This window comes from Penicillium waksmanii, assembly GCF_028829765.1.
Source record: "Penicillium waksmanii strain IBT 27052 chromosome Unknown utg000005l:1.0-5232799.0:1.0-5237142.0, whole genome shotgun sequence".
Classification (NCBI taxonomy): Eukaryota; Fungi; Ascomycota; class Eurotiomycetes; order Eurotiales; family Aspergillaceae; genus Penicillium; species Penicillium waksmanii.
Window position 1 is genome coordinate 4,001,586 of NW_026643252.1, and position 19,816 is coordinate 4,021,401.

Consider the following 19,816-nt stretch of genomic DNA (forward strand, 5'->3'; position numbering starts at 1 on the left):
ACACCCAGATTTTCCCCGAAACTCTTGCCATTCTTTTCGTCCGCATCGCGGTTAGAGCTGTCCTTCTCCATTTGCTCCCTCCACCGTCAATTGAATTCAACTTTGATTCGGAGTCTCCGACCCGTTCACGCCTTCGTCATGTCCTTCCCCATCCAGTCCGCAGCTCGCTGCGCCAGACAGCTGTCCGGCTCCGTCCGCCCATCCTCCCTGCGCATCGCGACCTCATACACAGCCCGCACACCCAGCTACCGACGATGGGAATCGACCGAGGCCGCTGCCCCTACCAACCCCAAGATCACACAGATTGTCGACCAGATCAGCACATTGACCCTGCTTGAGACTGCCGACCTCGTGTCTAGCTTGAAGGTTGGTCATGAACCCGTGATGCCATTAGATATGGGAGCAATCTGCTCCGCTGTTTCAATCTTCAATGATTGTTAGAAACATCTTGACAAGGTTCTTCAATTGCTAACTTGTCATCTTTAATAGACCCGCCTGAACATCCCTGACCTCCCTGTTGGTGGTTTCGCTATGGCCCCCGGAGCCGGCGCACCTGGCGCCGCCGCCGCTGTCGAGGAAGAGGAGGCCGCCCCCGCTGCTGCCGAGAAGACTCTGTTCAACCTGAAGCTTGAGGGTTTTGAGGCCGGTTCCAAGCCCAAGATCATCAAGGAGATCAAGAACATGCTCGGCCTGTCACTGGTTGACAGCAAGAAGTTCGTCGAGTCCGCGCCTAAGATCATGAAGGAGTCTGTGCCGAAGGAGGAGGCTGAGAAGATCATCGAGACTCTCAAGGGTCTGGGTGCTAAGGCTGTCATGGAGTAAGTAAGGGGAAGAAGACATACTAGCACTGCTATACTTGGGGACCAAGAAGAAGAAAAAAAAAATCGGACACCTTTGTTTGTCTGGGCTGGGGATTCGTGCAGAAAGGTTCTTTAAGATCTTGGAGAACTCTTCTTTTCCTTCCTACCTGTGTTTTTTTATTACCGAGGACCCTTTTTTCTCCCTTGTACTTGCACGACTTGAGCTTTGCGGAGACCTGAGCGTTGTTTGTTGGCCTGGGCGTGTGAGGGCAAATGTACATTATACGCATTTTTGTTAAGGACCCCGTCTGTTAAAGAGGGTTTGTTTGATTAATTTATGCATTGAGCATGTTCAAAGTATTAATGTCTCTATCATACTACATAGAGTAAGCGTAGCTCGTTTAATTGTCCTGGGCATGAATGATGTACCGAACTATGTAGACCAAATGGTGGTCTCCATGAAAGCGGACTCGCCAATTCCGACCTCCGCGGTTTTTGCCCAACCTCCGCAGCAACTCCAATTCTTCCCCAATCTTTGCGCATTACATTACCCAACAACCCCCCCTGGGCCCAGGACACTGCGCCCACAATGTCGAGGCCAACGACCTCTCTGAAACAATGGCTGCATCTACGACAAACATTATCCGCGCAAATACCATCAACGATCAGCCCACGTGCGCGCAATCTCGCCGTCTCCGCCGTCAATGCCTCCCGTTCCACGACGAGCAGTAGTGATGCAGTCACAGTCACGTCGACACGCTCCTTTCACAGCACCCGAGCTCGACAAGCTGCTGCTCCGAGACCTCGCAAAGCACCGGGGACTATGGTCAGACGGAGACAAGCAGAGCGGGATGGACAAATGGAGCAGAGAATCGGTGTAAATGGACAGCTTTTTTTGAAGTCTAGTGTGCAAAACCGAACGAAGAAGAGTATGGGCGAATGTCTGGAATTGCATGAAAAGGTCGCGGGAACGCTTTACGATGCTGCCGTCGCAGACGGGGAGCTGCCGCGGGAAATCAGCTTTAAGACATATAACGATATCGGAGTGAAATTGATCACTGCTGCGTTTGAGAATGAGGTCTCTGCGGCTGCTGTTCGGGCTATATCAGTTGGTGCGTTTCATACTGCTTCATGAATTCCAATTCCTTCCAACAACTGACGGGGAAGGGTTGTTTGGAGGTGTTTCTTAAATACATCTGACAGACTTGCTAATATTTGTGTACAGATGTTGACGCCGTCTTCCGCATTGGCCACATCGTCGCCCTGCCACTGGAAGAACCAATGATCGCTGAATGGATTCTTTCTTCGTGCGCTAGAGCTAAAGCACGGCTCCCACTAGTCATCGTGGTTAACCGAGCTATCTCAGGACAGAACGTTGTACCAGCCCGCACCCAGTGGACGGACGATATCGAAGAGCTAGCACGAACAGAATATCCGCCTGCAATGCTTCTGCACGCACAGATCCAAGGTCGTCGCGGCAAGTACGAATCTGCCTTCAGACAATTCGAGAACAGGATACTTCCCCGCGTCTCGCCGACACGCAAGCGACCGAATATGTTCTCCAGCATTCAAATAGGAGATAAACTGGACTCGCCTTACCGAACATATGCGCTGCTCCGCGCCGCGCATGACCAGCAATTCGATTCGGCAGAAAGTCGACAGAAAGCAGATGAGGCGATTCGAATCGCGGCTATGGAATTCAATGACCCCGAAGCTTTGACGGAGTATGCGTCTGTTATGATGAACGAGGGTAATCTGGACATGTACGAGGAATACATGTGCAAAGCTGCAACAGCAGGCCATGGCATTGCTTCATTCTACCTCGGAAATTTCTATTACTTAACTTTCCTCGGCAAATACAAGACTCGCGGGGAGAGGGAGTCTAATCAAAATAGGTGGCCGCCGGCTTGGATGGCGCGGCTTACGGGCCTGAATGACCCTGCAAAGTCTTCTTCGCCTGTGAACAAGTCGATGAAATACATTGCCTCTTTTCTGAATCGGTCCATGCCGCAGAAGGCGTATCATCAGCTCGCTTCGAATTGGTATGATGTTGCTCTGGCTCAGGGTTATAGACCTGCTTGTTTTATGGTGGCGCTTCTTGGGCGTGAAGTTGCTCAGTCGGAGGCGGAGTTGGAGGATGCGGGTATTTTCTTTGAGATGGCTAGATTGGACGAGAATGAGGAGTTGAAGAAGACCATAGCCGAGTTGGAGAAGAACTGGTTCAATCGTGATTTTGAACCTACTGTGCCGAAGAAGTTCATGGCTGTACGATAGTGTCTCGGATCTGTCTACCTATGGTGGAATTCAATAAGTGGAGAGGATTTGGAGAGAGTTTACATAGTGTATCATAGTTGCATTGCATTGATATCCCACGCTTGATTTGGCACAAGGTATTTCCCGTTGATTAGTTGTTATAGACTTTAGAATTGGTATGTAGCTAAGGCTGAGAGTTGGGTATGAAATTATTGGCATTGGCTTTATCAGACAATGCAAGCTCTAGATGCGGCCGGGTCCCTCCGCCATGCTTGTTGAACGTTGTCGCAAACTTTCATGCTCCAAGTGACGAGGAACTATGTACTGCAGTTTTTGTGAACAAAGTCTTTGGGCCCAGATATGAGTTCCTCCTACTAGGATAGAAGTAGACTGGCGCAATTTGGTCTTATGAACAAGAGTCTGCCATTTGAAATCCGGATTGGGTACAGCTTTGGCGCTTGTAACCCTATCCAACGTCTGTCGCGGCAATAGCTGTATCACACGTGCACTGTATGTGCTGACGGGGGCCGATTTTCACAAGGCGCGAATCGAATCTGGACATCACTGTTCCAATGGGTTGACATTGAGAACAGCCGTGAAGGCGATCATCTCTTCTTCGGAATGGCAGGAACACCCTCACTCTCCCTCAACTCAGCCAACTTCTTCTCCTTCTCGACCAAGCGATCTTTCTCCTCCTTAATCATCTGCTCAACGGTCTTCGTCGCCTCAGACATCCTATCAAGCTCCTTGTTCTCCGTCGTCTTGCTATACGGATTTTTCGGCGTATCACCGAGCGGAATATCCGCCGTCCGACCAGTCTTCGAATTTTTGCCCTTGGCTCTAGGCACAGACCCAGCCGGACCACCAGTAAGGACCTCGTAGAAAGGCTCGACGGGCTCATTGAAGATAACCTCCTCGTAATTCTGACTAACGACGACCTCCCGACGCTCCTTCATACCCTCCGCGTCCGGGCCATAAGGGTGCAGTTTCAAACTGTGCCATAGCGTTTGCGGTTTCTCGTTGGATTCCGGCACGAAGAAGAGCTTGATTTGGATTTCGAATTCACCCCAGCCTGTTTCGACGACTTCGAAGGGTGGTTGTTCGATTGTGCGGACGTTTTGCGGGTATGTTTCGTGGAGCTTGAATTGGACTTTCTTCAGCCAGTAGGAGATGTCTTCGTCGTTGATACCTTTTACGAAGATGCGCCATTGGTGCGTGTGGTCTGTTGGTGCGTTGGCGGGGCGCTTCTCTGGGTCGAAGGGTTGGGCTTCCGTGCCGAAGACTGTTTACTTTGTTAATTCTGGGGTTTGGCTATATGGTGGCGATTCGCTGCTGGCTGTTGTTGAGACATACTGAATGGTCGGAATGCTGAGACGCCCTAATGAGTGAAGCCGTGAGTTGAAGGGTTCAATAATAAGAGGGGGACTTTATTTGGATTGGATGAACAGGGTAATACTCACTCTGACGCGCTTGTTTCCAGTTGCAGATGGCATAGTGACGAGGTGGGTCAAATCAAATCAAATCAAATCAAATCAAATCACGGACTGGGGTAGTCGTGATTCGCAAGTCTTGAAGTGAACTCGAAAGTTGCAAGGGCGGAGGCATTTGCGACAACACGTGACTCGGTGACGGCATGCGGGAAGCTGCCATAGCTTGATGATCTGATCTGATTCACATTCATATTTCTGGATTGAACATGCTATTTTACCTCTGGCGACAAACTCAAACTCTATATTGAATTGACCGTGATCGAAAGACATCTTTCCTTATACAATGGCTGCCAAGCGGCTTGTCGTTGCTGGAGGAAGTGGTTTCCTAGGTTCGCACACCTCTTCCACCCTGGCGCATGGGCCGATGGACCGATGTTCGCCATGCTAACTTGCTGCTTCAGGTTCCAGGATCTGCAAATCTGCAGCTGCACGAGGCTGGTCGGTTGTTTCACTAAGGTATTCCGCTCCGTTATAATCAGAATGTTCGTTCATTTCTCCTAATAGTGTGTCCTTCAGTCGATCCGGAGAACCGCGGTGGGATGCCGTGACAGACTCCTCTGATCGTCCTAGCTGGGCGAGCTCCGTGGAATGGGCCAAGGCCGATCTCTTGAAGCCAGAGAGCTACAAGCCTTTCTTGACCAATGCTTCAGCTGTTGTACACTCTATGGGGATTTTGTTGGAAGCCGACTACAAGGGCGTTGTACAAGGAAGAGAGCCGATTGTCAGTGGGCTCCAGCGCGCATTTAGCTCGTCGAAGCTGGGCAGCCAGAACCCTCTCACACGGCATGAGGGCGAGCCGCTGGAACCCAAGGAAAAGGATGGCCAGTTAACTTATGAATTAATGAATAGGGATTCCGGTATGTTCCAGTCCAACTGTTGTGATTTATTTCTAGACACTCGAAAGCTGACCCATTGTTATTGGCGGAACTTAGCCATCGCATTGGCCCAAGAATCCTCGAGCGAGCATGTCCCGGCATTTGTATACATCTCCGCCGCGGCGGGTGCACCCGTCCTTCCAGCCAGGTATATCACCACCAAACGAGAGGCCGAGGCCACCATAACCTCCACCCTTCCTGCGCTGCGGAGTATCTTTATTCGCCCAGGGTTTATGTATGACAACAGCCGAAAGTTCACGCTGCCCATTGCGCTGGGTGGATTTGTCGCCTCGGAGTTCAACACTTTGCTAGGAAATAAACTTGGCTTCCTCGGGTCTATGGCCGAAAAACCACTCAAAGTCGATGTGGTGGGTGAAGCGGTGGTTGAGGCCCTGGAGGACGAGTCGACCAAAGGTGCTGTGGGAACAAAGCAGATTGAAGCGCTGGCAACAAAAGCCTGGAGAAAATCAATGCTTTAAGGCAGGGCTTGCTATTCTTGGTCCATTTGAGACCGTGCACTGTGCAGATCAGTCTCTCAATATCGAGAACCGTGCAAATCAGTCAAAACTCTTCGCTGGTAATGAGGGGTGTCTTGCACCAGGCATAACACAAAATGTCCAGCATGTACATTAGCTTGATTTTTTATTCATGTAACATTAGATCATAGTGCCGCGCTCGAAACTGTCCCGAATTTCGGTAGTGTACTAGATAAAGACGTTAGTACATTGGCTTCAAATAATTGCGATCAGATGGAAGACATACCTTGTTGTAGAAGCGTGACAACTTTTGGTTGAACTGCTTGTTCTTCTCGTTGATGTATGTGACGTCTGCCTCCTCGTCGCCACGGCGCTCCTTGCGCTTCTTCAAGCGGACCTCCTCAGCCTTGCGGAGATCTGTTACCAGCCTATCCACGGCCGCACGGTCCGGCTTGTTGTCGGTAAAGCCCGTGCTGTCTGCGGTGGAGTAGAAACTGCCGTTTTTGTCGACAGCAATCATTTCCCCATCAGCGGTTTCGACAATCTCCAAATCGCCATTGGCAGCTGCTTTCTCGATGGCGGCGATCTTGTCCTGCTCATAGGCCTCTAAGTTGGGCTGCAGCTCCCGCATCTGGCGATCATAGACCTTTCGAGCGTCTTGAGTGTAGTCCTGGAACGCGACATCATCGCGGTGACGCTGCTTCTTCTCTAGGCGGCGGTCCCACTTCTCGGATTCATCCACAGTCCAATCCCAGGCTCTCTTGCGTTCGAAATCTTCTCCTGCTGCTTCCGTGTCCGCCTTGAGGAGATTGTGGGAGGCAAACGCGTGTTTGCGGGATATGTTGTTCAACAGTGACGGGTCTGTTGCAAGTCGCTGTGTTTCTGCTGCGGTCTCTTTCATGTTGCGCTCGGCGCCAGATTTCTACTTTGGGGTCAGTTTTCTCTTCAAGTAAAGCAACGGGTGTTCTTCAACATCGCCCTTGCAGATAAAGTATAAGAATGACTAACCGCTCGCGCCTGAAGAGATTTGAATCTCTGTAGTCTCTCGCGCGCCGCATTGGCCGCCGCATCTCCATCGTCATCCTTCTTTTCTGTCGTCGTCGGCTCTTCTGCAGCTGGAGGGTTTTCGGGAGCAGTCTCAGTCTGCTCAGGATGGTCGGGGGCCGCCTCTTTTTCAGCGGCCTCTTGCTTTCGTGTTCTAGGCATTATGGCAAGCTCTGGGTTACAACCTTTACCAGTTGGGTACAAAGGTGAGGCGATGAGGAGTGTTTTGATAAGGATCTAGCTGCTGAGGGTCATCGATCGGGCAAGTCGGCCGCATCTTAGACCGCCCTTGACACCGCCCTACGAACTGCCGCTCCATGGCAACTCCACTCGTGGGTCGTTCTCCGCATTTCCGTTGTTGTCTTGATCCATTACGAGTACTACCACTCACACTCAGTATGGGGAGTCTCCTGCAGTTGCTGCAAAGACCCCGGCGTCAATTAAGTCGGTCACTTTTGCAGCCATCGTTGCGCTGTGTCTCTCCTCTCAGCAGTGTTGCTGCTCAGTCTTCCGACCCGTCCCCATCAGAGCTTCTACGTGCTACACTCTTAGGGTCGGTCACGTCCAAGACCAACAATAAAACTAATGACGAAAAAAGCCGCCGGGTTCTTGAACTGCTTGACTTTCAATGGCAACGCGGTAGTCCTCCTCCGTCATTATGGTACGCTCTAAAGGGCGTTTCGCCTGCCGCCTATACACAGGGCCAGAGCCGGCTTCTCTCAATTGCAACTCTATCTTCCCTTCGAGACGTGACAGAAAGACTCGCCGTGAATGACCAGGGATCCGACTTATTACAAGCAAATTTAAAGACGATTATTTTGCGCTGCCGTACAAAACATCCGTCTACGGAAGTTCTCTCAACTTTGGGAGATATCGTTGTGAGGCTTCAGCGACTAAAACTCTTGATTGACCCCACGCTCTACGAACTCGGAATGTACATCGCTGCTCAAAATCTTTCGTCTGAAGCATTTTACCGATTCTTCACAGGTCTCCTTGAGTTGAACCCTGGCCAGTTGCACGTCGAAAATGGCTTTGAAATTGTTGAAGCTTTATACGAAACTGTTCGCCAAGAGCTGTTCGAAACCCCACATTATGACACCACACATATTCTTGCTGAGATCACCGGTGAATACGATGCTATGTCGGAGAGTGGTCATGTCAGATTCCATGATATACTCCGCTCAAAGCTCAAGGACGACCGACATTTGACTAGCTGGACCAATTATCTCTGCTTATTATCCAGACTTCAAAGCGGCGAGCCTTTAATCAAATTATGGAACGATTTCCTAGACACATTTCCGGAAGAGAGCCAGGAGACTTTGCACTCGATGTACAACGTCGTCCTAGATTTAGTGCGGGCCAGGCGTTCGGAAACGGCTGCTAAATTCCTTGAAGGCATTTCGATCCGCAATGGAGATAACCTGCCACATATTGCAACTTTCCAATCTTTACAAGAAATACTTGACGACTCTTTTATCTGCGAAACTTTGGCAGATATTGCAGGCGATCAATATGATGCACTGCTCGAGGTTGCCTTCAAACACGTGGAACAACGACTAGGAATCCGATGGGAGAAAGCTCAACAACCGGAAAACGAGGCCCATATCAGCATCACCGCGGACTCGCCATGGTCAGTATTCGAAGACCATCCCCTTCTGACAATCGACGGCGATTGTGCCGGCTATGACGACCCAAGTCGGCTGTATGCTGAGCTTCAAGCCTCGGGCTGTTCTCGCTCACCAAACCAACTGGGCCAAATTGTGGAACTACTTCACGACAATGATGGCATTGGACTCGAAGTCGTTCCAGACGGCGTTAGTGAAATTGATATACCAGAACTTCGATGGTGTCCTCGACATTCGCCTGTTAAATTCTCGCACGCTGAGCTCCCACCCATGTCAGACCGCTCCCGAGAATGGACACCGGCATCACTTGGACTAATATGGGTTCGTCCTCTTATCAACGGCGTGCCTCGGCCAAGAGGAAAGTCTTTTCATCTCATGCAGCTGGGTTCCCTGGATATGCGGAGCGGGCCACATGAGGCGTGGCAGCCATCGGGTTACCTTGTCGGCTGGGACCGTCAATCTGGGCATATGAGTGCAGTATTTGTTGGGACAGATCGCGAAGTTATCGACCGCGGTCCCATGCCATCAGATGCTCCATTTGGAACTCTGCTACGTATTCGGCCCTCTCATATGCCAGACTCTGGTCTTTGGAGCTCCGTGGATCCGTTCCACTTGGATCTGGACCCATGCCTAGACCTAGGCTTTCGATAGTTTCTTCCACCAGGTATGCTACTGCATATAGTTTGTGGGTTCGATGTGAACCTAATGTATCAACATGGAAATGCCGTTGGAGACATCTGAGCATGGACGGACGATCTCACATGTAGGAAAATGGGTTGAATACCCACATCAATATGAATAGCCTTGTAGATCTGGTTCGTCCAATGTCTAACCCCGATTTTTTGTCCCTCGCTTCCTTTCATTCCGATTGACAGCACACCACATACTGTACATACACGCCGCACAAGCCCACTGTGGGACATTCTCGCTTCGGAGTCCAACGGGGATAAACCATGATCGTGGATCTCAGTCAGCGATCAGTTGATTGGATCGGCAATTACCATGATCAGCGGCGACGAGTAAAACCCACCGGCTTGGTTTACTGCATCCTTCCCAGGCTCATCCAGACGCCACGGCGTTTCCTATCAACAAGTATGCGTCTCCGGTACGCAGCCCGACTGCTTCCACCGACCCTAAGACGGAGCTAACAACGATCGACGGTGGGATGCGCAAGCCACCGGGATTGGGACACTCTATTTTGAAGGGTGGTGCATCGATCGCGGCCTGCTTCCACTTTTCTGCGTTTCGTCTATCCTCTTCAGCTGCATCTCGCTATGAATGGAAGTCTTTAATTCCCTGCCACAATGATTGTCTACGTTCCGGGCATGGATGGCACCGCAGCGACGGGTTGAGCGCTGGGCTTCTCGCGTATGCTATTGCAGTAGCTCTGCAGCAGTGGATGCCTTCGCAAGGCTCACCACCATGAGGCAATCGGGGCCACAGTCTTGATCCTATCATACTTGCGATACTCGGACTTGAGTGGGGCGCGCGGTTACCCCTCTACAGTATGTACCTAAGCTAGCTTGTCCATGTCAGCCTGTCGAACAATCTATCTCCGCGGGTTTCGCTTGCGCTGGTGGGGGCAATTCTTCTTTGACGTGGCCCCACGTCCGATATTTTGCCGTCAAACATGTCACTTGGGTCGAGGGATACAGAAAGGACAGGGAACAGGGAATATGCTAAACAAGGGCAGACGCAGTCGACAAGGATCGCCGAAGAGCTGTCATTGACGGACGATACATCCAACCACCCTCTGTTGAAATTTGGGATTCCGCGATCTACGCGATAATATCTGCAGTGCCGTGAACTCAGATTGCATCCCGGATGCGACAAGCGAACGATACGAACTTGGCAACGTTGCCTCGGTGCTTGGACCCTTCGCACTAGCCATTAACGCTGGTGATGAAAGAGAAAGAAGAAAGAATATACTAGAAGGAGAAGTGAAAATAGTCCGCCTTCCTTACCCGGATTCTGGCTGCCTCTGCCGATCAGATCTCAACTGACAGCGTCTGTTGCTTGATCACAAACGTGTAACGTGGAAAGGCAGCAAGCTCGGCCTTCTTCCATGCCATGCCATCATGCCATGCGAGGGATGACTGGCAAGCACTGCCGTGAAACACTGATCTACTTTGATTTCCTGGAAACCGGTGACATTAGTGACTTACCGACTGTTAGTGCCCGCATCTTCCCTTGTGGTTCATCTCTCTCCCCTCCCGGAAGCTTGCCACCTTCAATGCACGGACGTCGTCAGAGGGGGGGCCTCGGTGCAAAGCCAATTGTCAACAGGTGCCACTAACGCATTCGCCCAGATCCCTCCACTGTGGGGATTGTTTGGGAAGATCGTTGTCTAGTTTGATTTATGTATCTCACTTGCCAAGCCCCCTGGAGAGCACGCCAGTAGCTGGCGGCTGGACCTGCAGACCCGTCCGCCCGTGCTATGTACTGGGCGTGATTCCAAAATGGTGCTCGAGATCAGCTCCAACCATTCTGAGTGAGGGTCGGTCAGCAACCCGATCGACGGGTATCCCCGTTCACTTCCCGCGCAGGTGTGTTGTGTCCACTCTATAAAGCGGAGCTCTGAGTTTTCTGCACTTTTGAGGGGGACCCCGTTCCCACAGTTCCACCGTTCCATGGGACGGACACACGGCCTCTAATTTAGGAACCAATCTGCGATGTATGAAATACAGCAACCAAGGCATCCCCTGCCTAGGATCCTTTACTACATCCCTAGCTGCTGGCCACCGTGTGCTGGCCAGATTTGCATCGGTGCCTATCGCCATCACAGGGAAAATATAGCCCCTCTAAAAGACGTTTTGAGGAGGGATTTGCTAAGGTTTCCAGCCCCATCACACCCATCACACTCAACCCCCCCTACCACCCACCCCCACCCCAAAACGGGCTGGGGCTCAGGCAACTAGGAGCAAGCCACTTTCACCTCCTTCAAAGGCCACAGCTGTGGAGATTGGTCATGAGTGTAGCATGGATGGCCGTGTAATCGCGCCGGTTGTTTGTTGACCGTCTTCCACAGGCTCTATCCTGAGATTTTAGTTCCTGACAGCAACTGATGCCCGAGGATCAAATTCGTGAAGCCGCAGCAGCAGCACACACACACACCCATAGTGGTACACAGGCCCTTACTCCTCTCTCCACCGTGGCTGTGGCGAACAACGATTGCTCGGCCCGTTCCCCCAGTTTTCCTGCTTCTCTACTCCGTAGCAGGACCGCCAATCGTATACGTTTGTAGTGATGGGGCTAATTCGGGGCTGACTCAAATTGACAATGCCCAATTCGCAATTTCTCTGATATCTGCAAATCACTGGAATTGCTGAAAATAAAAAAGAAAATAATAATGACAAAAAAAAAGAGGAACGAACCCACACAGCCTCCGCTCCCTGCACGCTTCGCCTCGTTGATTGGGCCGCGCCCGGCGCTGCACCGGCGAGGGGAAAATCCGGTGCGTCCAACATTTTGATGGACAGCTGAACATCTCCCGATCTTCCAATTCCTTCAGTCGTGGGCAGAACTCTCTATTCTTCATGGAGTGTCTCACCTGAGAAAACAGCAGAGAAAAAAAAGAGAAAAAAAAGCAGAGGGAAAATCTGGATCTGCATCCTGCGGTTTATCAGATGTCTTGACCGTAGGCCGAGCAGATCCAGGATATGCAATCAACCTTTCAGGTTCCTATCTCCACCGTGGCCCCCATTATATCAAGTCAAAATCAAACCGCAAATCTACATTTGAGACATCGACTCCGCTCCAACGCGGCTGTGGCTGGTCTGACCGCTTCCTGTTCAATGCCTCTGGCGCTGAACTCATGAACCCACCGTTCCAATACGGCACGACTTTAAAATCAGCGCAACGGCCCGATTTAACGGCGCCCGCGCGATTCAGGATAGATGTCGAGGACTCCGTCGCAGCAATGCGGGAACCCTCCTCCTGACAACAGGGCCTACGACCCGCGCTCCCGACAAAACATACCCATGGCATATGAACCCTATGCACGCCATGAACCCCGTCACTTTGTCCCGCCAGATGTGGGCTATTATCATCGCCCCATGATGGCAACACCGCCGCCGCGGTTGCCTCCATTAGGAACATTGCCCGAGACAAGTACGGACCCGAGATATATGCTCTCATCCGATAATGGCTACATGGCTCGCCAATCTTTGCCGCAGACGCTGCCGTTGCGGATGCATCATCAGGGCCCTCCTTTGGAACCACGGGCATATCCTGCACCGTACGAAGAGAGACCAAATTCGATGTTGAGCCATAGTCGTGAGCCTGCTGCTTATCGAATGCGGACCTACGACCAGGAGTCCCAGTAAAGTCCCTTTTTTCTTCTTCTTTTTGTGTCGATCCAACCATTTTACCCGTCAGTCCACCCGTCCTTGTGCGGCGTCCTTGAGGTATCAAGCTGTTCCTTTTTGAGTTCAGAATGCGGGATATCATGCCTGCTTGGAGAATCACAAATTCAAGACAACTATACACTAACACTATAAACTACTCTAGGCATAGTAATAGTTCCACCAATATGCCGAGCCCTGTATACTCTGAGAAGAGCCCAGCCGCATATCCATCATTAGCGAGTACCTCGCAAGAACCAAAACCCGCACCCAGAAATCCAGGCTATAGCATGCCCCACGGCTTCGACAAGCTTCTTCACCTCGAGCCCGAATCATCACCTCCTCCACCACCCCGCCGAACATCTATACAATCCCGCTATCACCTCCATGTTCGCCAGCAGCCCATCGCAGCCCGAGCCTGCGGTGCAGGAGACCGAGACCGTCGCCCTGTAGACCCACCCCCAATAGTCCAAATCCTCCTCACAGATTTCGACCCAGGGTCTCAAGATGACCGGGATATCCTCGAAGACCCACGATTTACAGTGGGCTGTCTTCTCTTCCCCGTCTCCGATTCCCCACCCTACCTCCCAAACACAGATGAAGACGAAACCCCAGAAGGAGGCGGCGGAGACGGCGACGGCGTCGCCCGCGCAGACGATACATTTTCCACCCCACTCCTCTCCGGCAAAGCATTCATGTCCCCCTTCTTCGTGGACGAAGATCCAGATCCCAACTCCGCACCCACACACCCATCTTCCGATAATCCGCACCGAGTCCCACCCCCCGACCTCTCGCAGCCCGAGAACCTCCGTAATGCCTCGAAACTGCACCAGCCAGCGACATTCTTCATTTTCGCCGATCTTTCAATTCGCTCGGCGGGGCTTTATCGTTTGCAGTTTCGGCTCATGAATTGGGGTTCCGTTGAGGATACGGGTCAATCAATGCCTATTCTTGCGGAGGCGTGGTCAGATCCGTTTCGTGTATATCCTGCGAAGGATTTCCCGGGGATGCGGGATTCGTCGATTCTTGCGGAGGGATTGAAGGAGTTGGGGTTTGTGGAGTTGAAGACTAGGGGTAAAGGGAAGGGAAAAGGTAGGAAGAGGTGGTGATTTTGATTCTGCGTTTTGGTTTCTATTCATCATTTTCCTCTTTTTGGTCATATCGACCCAGGCACCGACAGATAAGTGGGCAGTTCTCACACAACTCGATCTCGATTTTTGGTTTGTTTTTTGAAGGTGTCTTTCGGGGATTTATGGGGGGTTGGAGCACAAATGGCACGGAATTGCGAGGATGAATAGGCGTGGCGTTGATTTTCCATTTTTTTCCATTGTGCTTTGCCCATGGTCGATTATCTGATTATGGGCCTGGGCCATCATGGTGTTTATTTCTTTCGATACGAGATATTAATGATGAGGCGAGATATACTTTGATAAGTCACGTTGTGGCCTCACGTTTGAAGCACCGGGGGTGAAGTGCTTGATAGATTACGCGACTTGAACCTTGAGGCGTCCTGTGTTGAATTCAATGGGATATCTCTACTCGTGTTTCTGCGGTATAGGAGTGACGAAAATGTAGAATAATTCGAAGTGGGAATAGCATTAGAATACTACATGACCCTTCCTGACAGTAAAGTATCATTACTAACTACTATTAATATTGGCAATTGGGGCGTTCAGGGTAGATGTAGAGAAGAGATTCCATAAATCTTGAGTTCTTTCCGAAATTGCTCTCTCTCTCTCTCTCTCAAAGTCACCGGGTTTGGGGACCTTGACCACGATGCGAGGATGGACCTCATAGACGAAGGCAATTTATCCTTTCCAGACCCAGTGCACATCAGGGAAGTACTTCTTGATGTTCATAATAATGATAAAATGTAACAAGTTGGAAGAGGATATGCAGAAAAGATCGCTGCTATGTGTGTGAGGGAGGAGAGTAAGGAGAAAAAGGGGAAGCCAAGGGGGGTTCATTAAATAGGCAGTCTTCAACCTAGAGAGGAGTAGTGAAATACCTATTTGGCGCGAACAAAATGCTTAAAGTTGTCGCTTTTTTTCATGGATCTAGACGCAAAATGCTGATACTACACGCATAGTAGATATTGTATATCAAAACCAGGCCATTGCTCCTGAAGCTGTGCTTGGCTTGATACGTGACAATCTTGTAAACATTGTATTTGTCTCCTTCAAGGTCGACCAATAATGGGGTATCATTCGTAATTGCTATCGAGACCGAGGTACGCCACAATCCAACCATTTGCCGCCGAGCAGAATGTCAGGCTATATATAGGCTAGAGTGGAACAATAGAAGCTATTTAAATTCCGTGCATTCTGGGGAGGCTGATCGGAAAACTGAATTTTATCCTGGTGGCAAACAACTACTAACTAGTAGGAAACGCCTACCCCGGCCAGCAGATACACGGTCATTACACTCCCTTTACTTCAGCAAATTGTATCTACTGGATACTAATAGAACCCTATACACTGCGAATAACCACAGGTCCAGGATTTAAGAAAGGCGGAATCTCTATTCCAAGTCATTAAGTCATCAAACCAAATCTAACCATCTAGGGATCGGGAAGACAGGGGTAAAAACATAAAGGTGCAAAAAAGCCATCGCCATGATTGTGATTAGCAAGTAGCAGCCTTTGTATCATCCCTCGTCTGCTTCAAGAATGGGATCAAACTAGTCCCACCTGTGCCATAAAGACCTGTGGCATTTTTATCATCCAACCCTTTCATCTGTGTACTAGCCGTGGCTAGATTCACCTTCTCGTTTTTCAAGGGCACACCACTTCGCGCTGGTTTTATTATATACCGCGAAACGATTTGGATGTGCGTATCTCGGAAGGAACTTAGAGATAGGACCGCAGCATTGTAGGATTCTTTTAGAGCTTGCTCGCTCGGCGAGGAGAGTATGTACTCGCGGATATTTGAGATTGCAGATAGGGTTTTCAGGAAGTTTCTGTGAGGGGCGGGCATGTATTTTCGCATTTCCTGGTCGGTTGTATGTATATTAGCATGGGGCGAATAGATAGCGGGCCATAAAAGTTGGCTGGGTCCTGAAGAAGGGCATTGTTTGGGCTTACCTGAATATATCCCGTTCCGGCAGGCTTGATATCCCCTGTGGCCGAGTGATTGACACCGAGGAAGATATCAAAGGTTTGAATCAGTGAGCTTTGAGCATTGCTCCCGCCGCTATGCTGGTGCCACTCTCCTCTTCCCTCGCCGACATCGTAATATACGCCGTTGGGAAGACCTGCAGCGCTCATGTTCTTGCTCCCAGCGAGGAAGGGACGGAGCTGGTGGAAGAAAACATCCGGTTTGTTCTTCTCGTACATTCGCCGGAGAGTCGAGTTGAGATCTTCGAGGATATCAGTGAATCTGTAAAGTAGTGCGGTGAGGCGCGGGACATCGTTGGCGGCGGCTGCGGCGATTGCATCTAGCATCAAAGAGATGATTCTGGCACCCTTTGCCTCTATGGCAACTGATATGACGATGAACCATTCTTCGTCTTTGGTCCCGGTAAAGGACGTCAAGAGAGAGAGATTGTCGGGTTCTGTGATGTCTGCTTCTGGAACGGTGGTATAGTTCCACAAGGTGAGGGCTGCATATGTTGCACACGGGGGTAGACCCAGATGAGAGGAGATTTCGAGTAAGGGTCTTGAGATGCAGGGAGGAAGGATCTTTTTGCCGGTTGACGTTAGAGAAAGTGGGCCTGATTGTTGAACAAGGAGCTTTTGCTTACGTCTTGGGGTTGTTCGCCGCCCCAGATATATGCGTGAGTTAGAAACCCGAGGATGCTATATGCACGGCGCCATTCTGGTTCGGAGTGCAACCGTGATGTTGTCAGAACTGGAAGATTATCGACTAATGGCCTGATCTGGCCAGTCTGAATGAGAGTTGGCAGCCGGACAGCGAGATTCTCCCACGGCGCATAGTATGAGGAGGATAATTTCTGGAGTGGAAGTCCTCCTGGAAGAAAGCCATGATCTGGAGAGATGGAAAAATCTTCCAAGTTAATTTCTGCTGATTGAATCATGGCGGCGAGTGATTCCAGGGGAATAATAGGAACGTTGTGGAGATGGAGAGCAGAGCCGAGCTGTTGTTCAACGTTTGTTCAACGCCAGAAGTACTTTGGGACAAGCGGTACTTAAATGAAAGGAGAGTTAGATACGGTGCACTTCCGGCTTGAAATAGGCTGGGCGTAACGGAATTGTAGACTGGACGGCTTGGTCCATACCGGGTGGCATCGGCTCACAGGGCGTTGCTATCTATGAAACCCGGAATTGAGCCGGATCTCTATCCGACCTCCGGGTTGGCTGATGAGGTCACTCGAAATGCCATAGCACTGTACTGATGGTACTGATGGTTTTGATGGTTTAACCCTACAATAGACCGGGGCATTATTTCTTTGATTTTACAGTTTCACCTAGTGATCGAGTGCTCAATGCCCACCTGCACGTCTTGCAGCTAGCCTATCTGTGAACGTCCTGTATCTGCATCTCACACACGTCAACAGGCTGATCAATTTGAAATTTGTAAAGCTAATCCACCGCCAATGAAAAAGCACTTCCACTGCAATCAATTATGTAGTAAATCTATCACCATCACCATGTACCATAATCCTTCACCGACTTCCCAACCACGTTCTCTTTTTGCGGGAGATAAATGTGGGACCGGATCGTGGAGGCGGAAGCGGATGTACCATCCGGCCTGCGACATCCCCCACGAGATGAAAAGAAAAAAAAGAAAAAGAAGTTAGTCGTATAAAGTGGGATACTGCCGAGCCCGAGTAACATATTCTATTGTAAACCACTGCTCCGTGTTCCCCTTGTGACCCCCTCTCCCTTTGTCATACGAGCTATTCAGCTTCCACCCCTGTCTACTCCGATTTCCAGTCCCAGTCTCAGCCCCAGCCCCAGTATGAACGGCACCAACGGCACCAACGGTACAAATGGTACAAATGGGGTCAAATCGCCCAAGCCCATTTTCTCCGCAGAGGCGATAACCAGGGAATACGCAGTTTCCCTGGATAAAACAGATCCCCTGCGGGCGCTGCGGGACGAATTTATTATTCCCTCCAAGGCCAACCTTGCCAGTAAGGTACTGGCCAAGCCAGGTAAGACAAGACAACCATTGGAATTTAAACAACTGTCCTTCGTGTCCCCATCCTCGTACTTGTTCTGGCACAGATACTGATACTGATGCTTCACAGGTCTTTCCAATGAGCCGAGTATATACTTCTGCGGTAACTCCTTGGGCATTCAGCCCAAGGCCGTCGCAAAGTATATGGAAGCTCAGCTGGATACGTGGGCTGGCATTGGTGTTTGCGGTCATTTTACTGATCTCGAGGGGTCCCCAATGCCACAGTGGCAATTGCTCTCTGAGCAAGCTGCGGCCTCTATGAGCAAGATCGTCGGGGCCAACCCAGACGAAGTCGCCGCTATGGGCACATTGACGATGAACCTGCATCTGTTGCTAGCCTCCTTTTACCGACCAACTGAGACCCGAAAAAAGATCCTTATGGATTGGAAGGCGTTCCCGAGTGATCATGTAAGTTGCATCTTGCATCAATTAGTACCACACATCTCGCCACAGGCGAGCGATCTCGGGGATCGGGCACGGGGATCCGAGAAATGCATGGCTGAGAAGCTGACGAGAGAAATAGTATGCAATCGAGTCGCATATCGCCTGGCACGGCCTCGACTCCAAGGATAATATGGTTCTCATCGGTCCCGACGAGGACACTTATGAAATACCCACGGACAAGATCCTCTCGTATATCGACCAGCATGCCCATGATGCCGCCGTGCTACTTTTACCTGGCATTCAGTACTACACCGGTCAGCTGTTCGATATCCCTCGCATCACGAGGTACGCGCAGGAGCGCGGCCTGATCGTGGGCTGGGATCTTGCGCACGCGTACGGAAATGCGGAAATCAAGCTGCATGACTGGAATGTTGACTTTGCAGCATGGTGTACCTACAAGTACGGGAATGCGGGCCCTGGTGCCATGGGTGGTCTATTCGTGAATGAGCGTCATGGAAAAGTCGATTATTCTGATGGGGAGGATTCGCCCAAGTTTCGCCATCGCTTGACCGGATGGTATGGTGGTGATCGATCTGTGCGGTTCAAGATGGATAATAGTGAGTTCTCTATACCCTGTCCCGCCTCGCCTCGCAAGAATGGTGAGCAATGACATAGTTCCACATGATACTAATGCATATACTGCAGAGTTCAAGCCGATTCCTGGTGCTGGGGGCTGGGTGCTCTCCAACCCCTCCGTAATTGATTTGACAACTCTCTGCGCTTCGCTTTCCGTCTTCGATAAGACTTCCATGAAGGAGTTACGGCAAAAATCCTTCCAATTGACCGCTTACCTGGAATTCCTGCTGCTAAATGATTCTACCGACGAGGATCGTCAGTTCCAGATCATTACGCCTTCTGACCCCCATGCCCGCGGAGCACAGCTGAGTCTGTTGCTAAAGCCGGGTCTTCTGCACAAGGTGGCCGATCGTTTACAGAATGCGGGTATCATTTGTGATAAGCGTGAGCCGGATGTTGTTCGAGTTGCGCCTGTGCCGTTGTACAACACTTTCTCTGAAGTTTGGCAATTCGTCGAGGTTTTCAAGGCCGCTCTTTCTTCATGATTTTTCTCGTACATGGGCTCTATAAGGGAAATGGGCAGGCCTTTTCTTTTCTTTCATCCGAAATTACAATTATTTTATGCATAGCTTCTAGTAAAATACCATCTGCGCTAGTCCTTTATTCATATCATATCCTTTGAACTGGAGGTAACCGGATTTTTGGTCATATTACAGCAGTGAATCGGACACAAGTAGAAAACAATACTTCGGAACATCCAATTGACAATCAACATCGTTCACACAGGGAGAGATGGGCCCATTGGAAAA

At 50.4% G+C, this 19,816-nt stretch overlaps 9 protein-coding genes across 9 annotated transcripts; 6 read left to right on the top strand and 3 right to left on the bottom strand.

Annotated features, from left to right (window-relative positions):
- Window positions 1-138: 138 nt before the first annotated feature.
- N7481_006398 (mitochondrial 54S ribosomal protein bL12m) lies at window positions 139-822 on the top strand (the record flags this gene model as incomplete). Its single annotated transcript, XM_057265617.1, has 2 exons — window positions 139-366; window positions 490-822. 2 exons carry the CDS (start codon window positions 139-141, stop codon window positions 820-822), a joined length of 561 nt encoding a protein of 186 aa, XP_057123337.1.
- A 567-nt stretch (window positions 823-1,389) lies between these two features.
- Window positions 1,390-3,074, top strand: N7481_006399 (uncharacterized protein; the record flags this gene model as incomplete). The annotated part of the gene is made up of 2 exons (XM_057265618.1): window positions 1,390-1,912; window positions 2,026-3,074. 2 exons carry the CDS (start codon window positions 1,390-1,392, stop codon window positions 3,072-3,074), a joined length of 1,572 nt encoding a protein of 523 aa, XP_057123338.1.
- Window positions 3,075-3,658: 584 nt separating this feature from the next.
- Window positions 3,659-4,546, bottom strand: yaf9 (YEATS domain-containing protein YAF9; the record flags this gene model as incomplete). The annotated part of the gene is made up of 3 exons (XM_057265619.1): window positions 3,659-4,335; window positions 4,407-4,431; window positions 4,514-4,546. The coding sequence occupies 3 exons, from the start codon at window positions 4,544-4,546 to the stop codon at window positions 3,659-3,661; spliced, it is 735 nt and encodes a 244-aa protein (XP_057123339.1).
- A 280-nt stretch (window positions 4,547-4,826) lies between these two features.
- horA (ubiquinone biosynthesis protein COQ11) lies at window positions 4,827-5,897 on the top strand (the record flags this gene model as incomplete). Its single annotated transcript, XM_057265620.1, has 3 exons — window positions 4,827-4,872; window positions 4,945-4,981; window positions 5,048-5,897. The coding sequence occupies 3 exons, from the start codon at window positions 4,827-4,829 to the stop codon at window positions 5,895-5,897; spliced, it is 933 nt and encodes a 310-aa protein (XP_057123340.1).
- Window positions 5,898-6,074: 177 nt separating this feature from the next.
- On the bottom strand, window positions 6,075-7,100 carry N7481_006402 (pre-mRNA-splicing factor SYF2; the record flags this gene model as incomplete). The annotated part of the gene is made up of 3 exons (XM_057265621.1): window positions 6,075-6,122; window positions 6,181-6,816; window positions 6,903-7,100. The coding sequence occupies 3 exons, from the start codon at window positions 7,098-7,100 to the stop codon at window positions 6,075-6,077; spliced, it is 882 nt and encodes a 293-aa protein (XP_057123341.1).
- A 236-nt stretch (window positions 7,101-7,336) lies between these two features.
- N7481_006403 (uncharacterized protein) lies at window positions 7,337-9,214 on the top strand (the record flags this gene model as incomplete). The annotated part of the gene is made up of 1 exon (XM_057265622.1): window positions 7,337-9,214. One exon carries the CDS (start codon window positions 7,337-7,339, stop codon window positions 9,212-9,214), a length of 1,878 nt encoding a protein of 625 aa, XP_057123342.1.
- A 3,880-nt stretch (window positions 9,215-13,094) lies between these two features.
- On the top strand, window positions 13,095-14,015 carry N7481_006404 (velvet factor family protein; the record flags this gene model as incomplete). The annotated part of the gene is made up of 1 exon (XM_057265623.1): window positions 13,095-14,015. One exon carries the CDS (start codon window positions 13,095-13,097, stop codon window positions 14,013-14,015), a length of 921 nt encoding a protein of 306 aa, XP_057123343.1.
- Window positions 14,016-15,530: 1,515 nt separating this feature from the next.
- N7481_006405 (indoleamine 2,3-dioxygenase) lies at window positions 15,531-16,941 on the bottom strand (the record flags this gene model as incomplete). Its single annotated transcript, XM_057265624.1, has 3 exons — window positions 15,531-15,896; window positions 15,989-16,585; window positions 16,648-16,941. The coding sequence occupies 3 exons, from the start codon at window positions 16,939-16,941 to the stop codon at window positions 15,531-15,533; spliced, it is 1,257 nt and encodes a 418-aa protein (XP_057123344.1).
- An 884-nt stretch (window positions 16,942-17,825) lies between these two features.
- On the top strand, window positions 17,826-19,552 carry N7481_006406 (kynureninase; the record flags this gene model as incomplete). The annotated part of the gene is made up of 4 exons (XM_057265625.1): window positions 17,826-18,021; window positions 18,118-18,455; window positions 18,571-19,048; window positions 19,137-19,552. 4 exons carry the CDS (start codon window positions 17,826-17,828, stop codon window positions 19,550-19,552), a joined length of 1,428 nt encoding a protein of 475 aa, XP_057123345.1.
- Window positions 19,553-19,816: the final 264 nt, after the last annotated feature.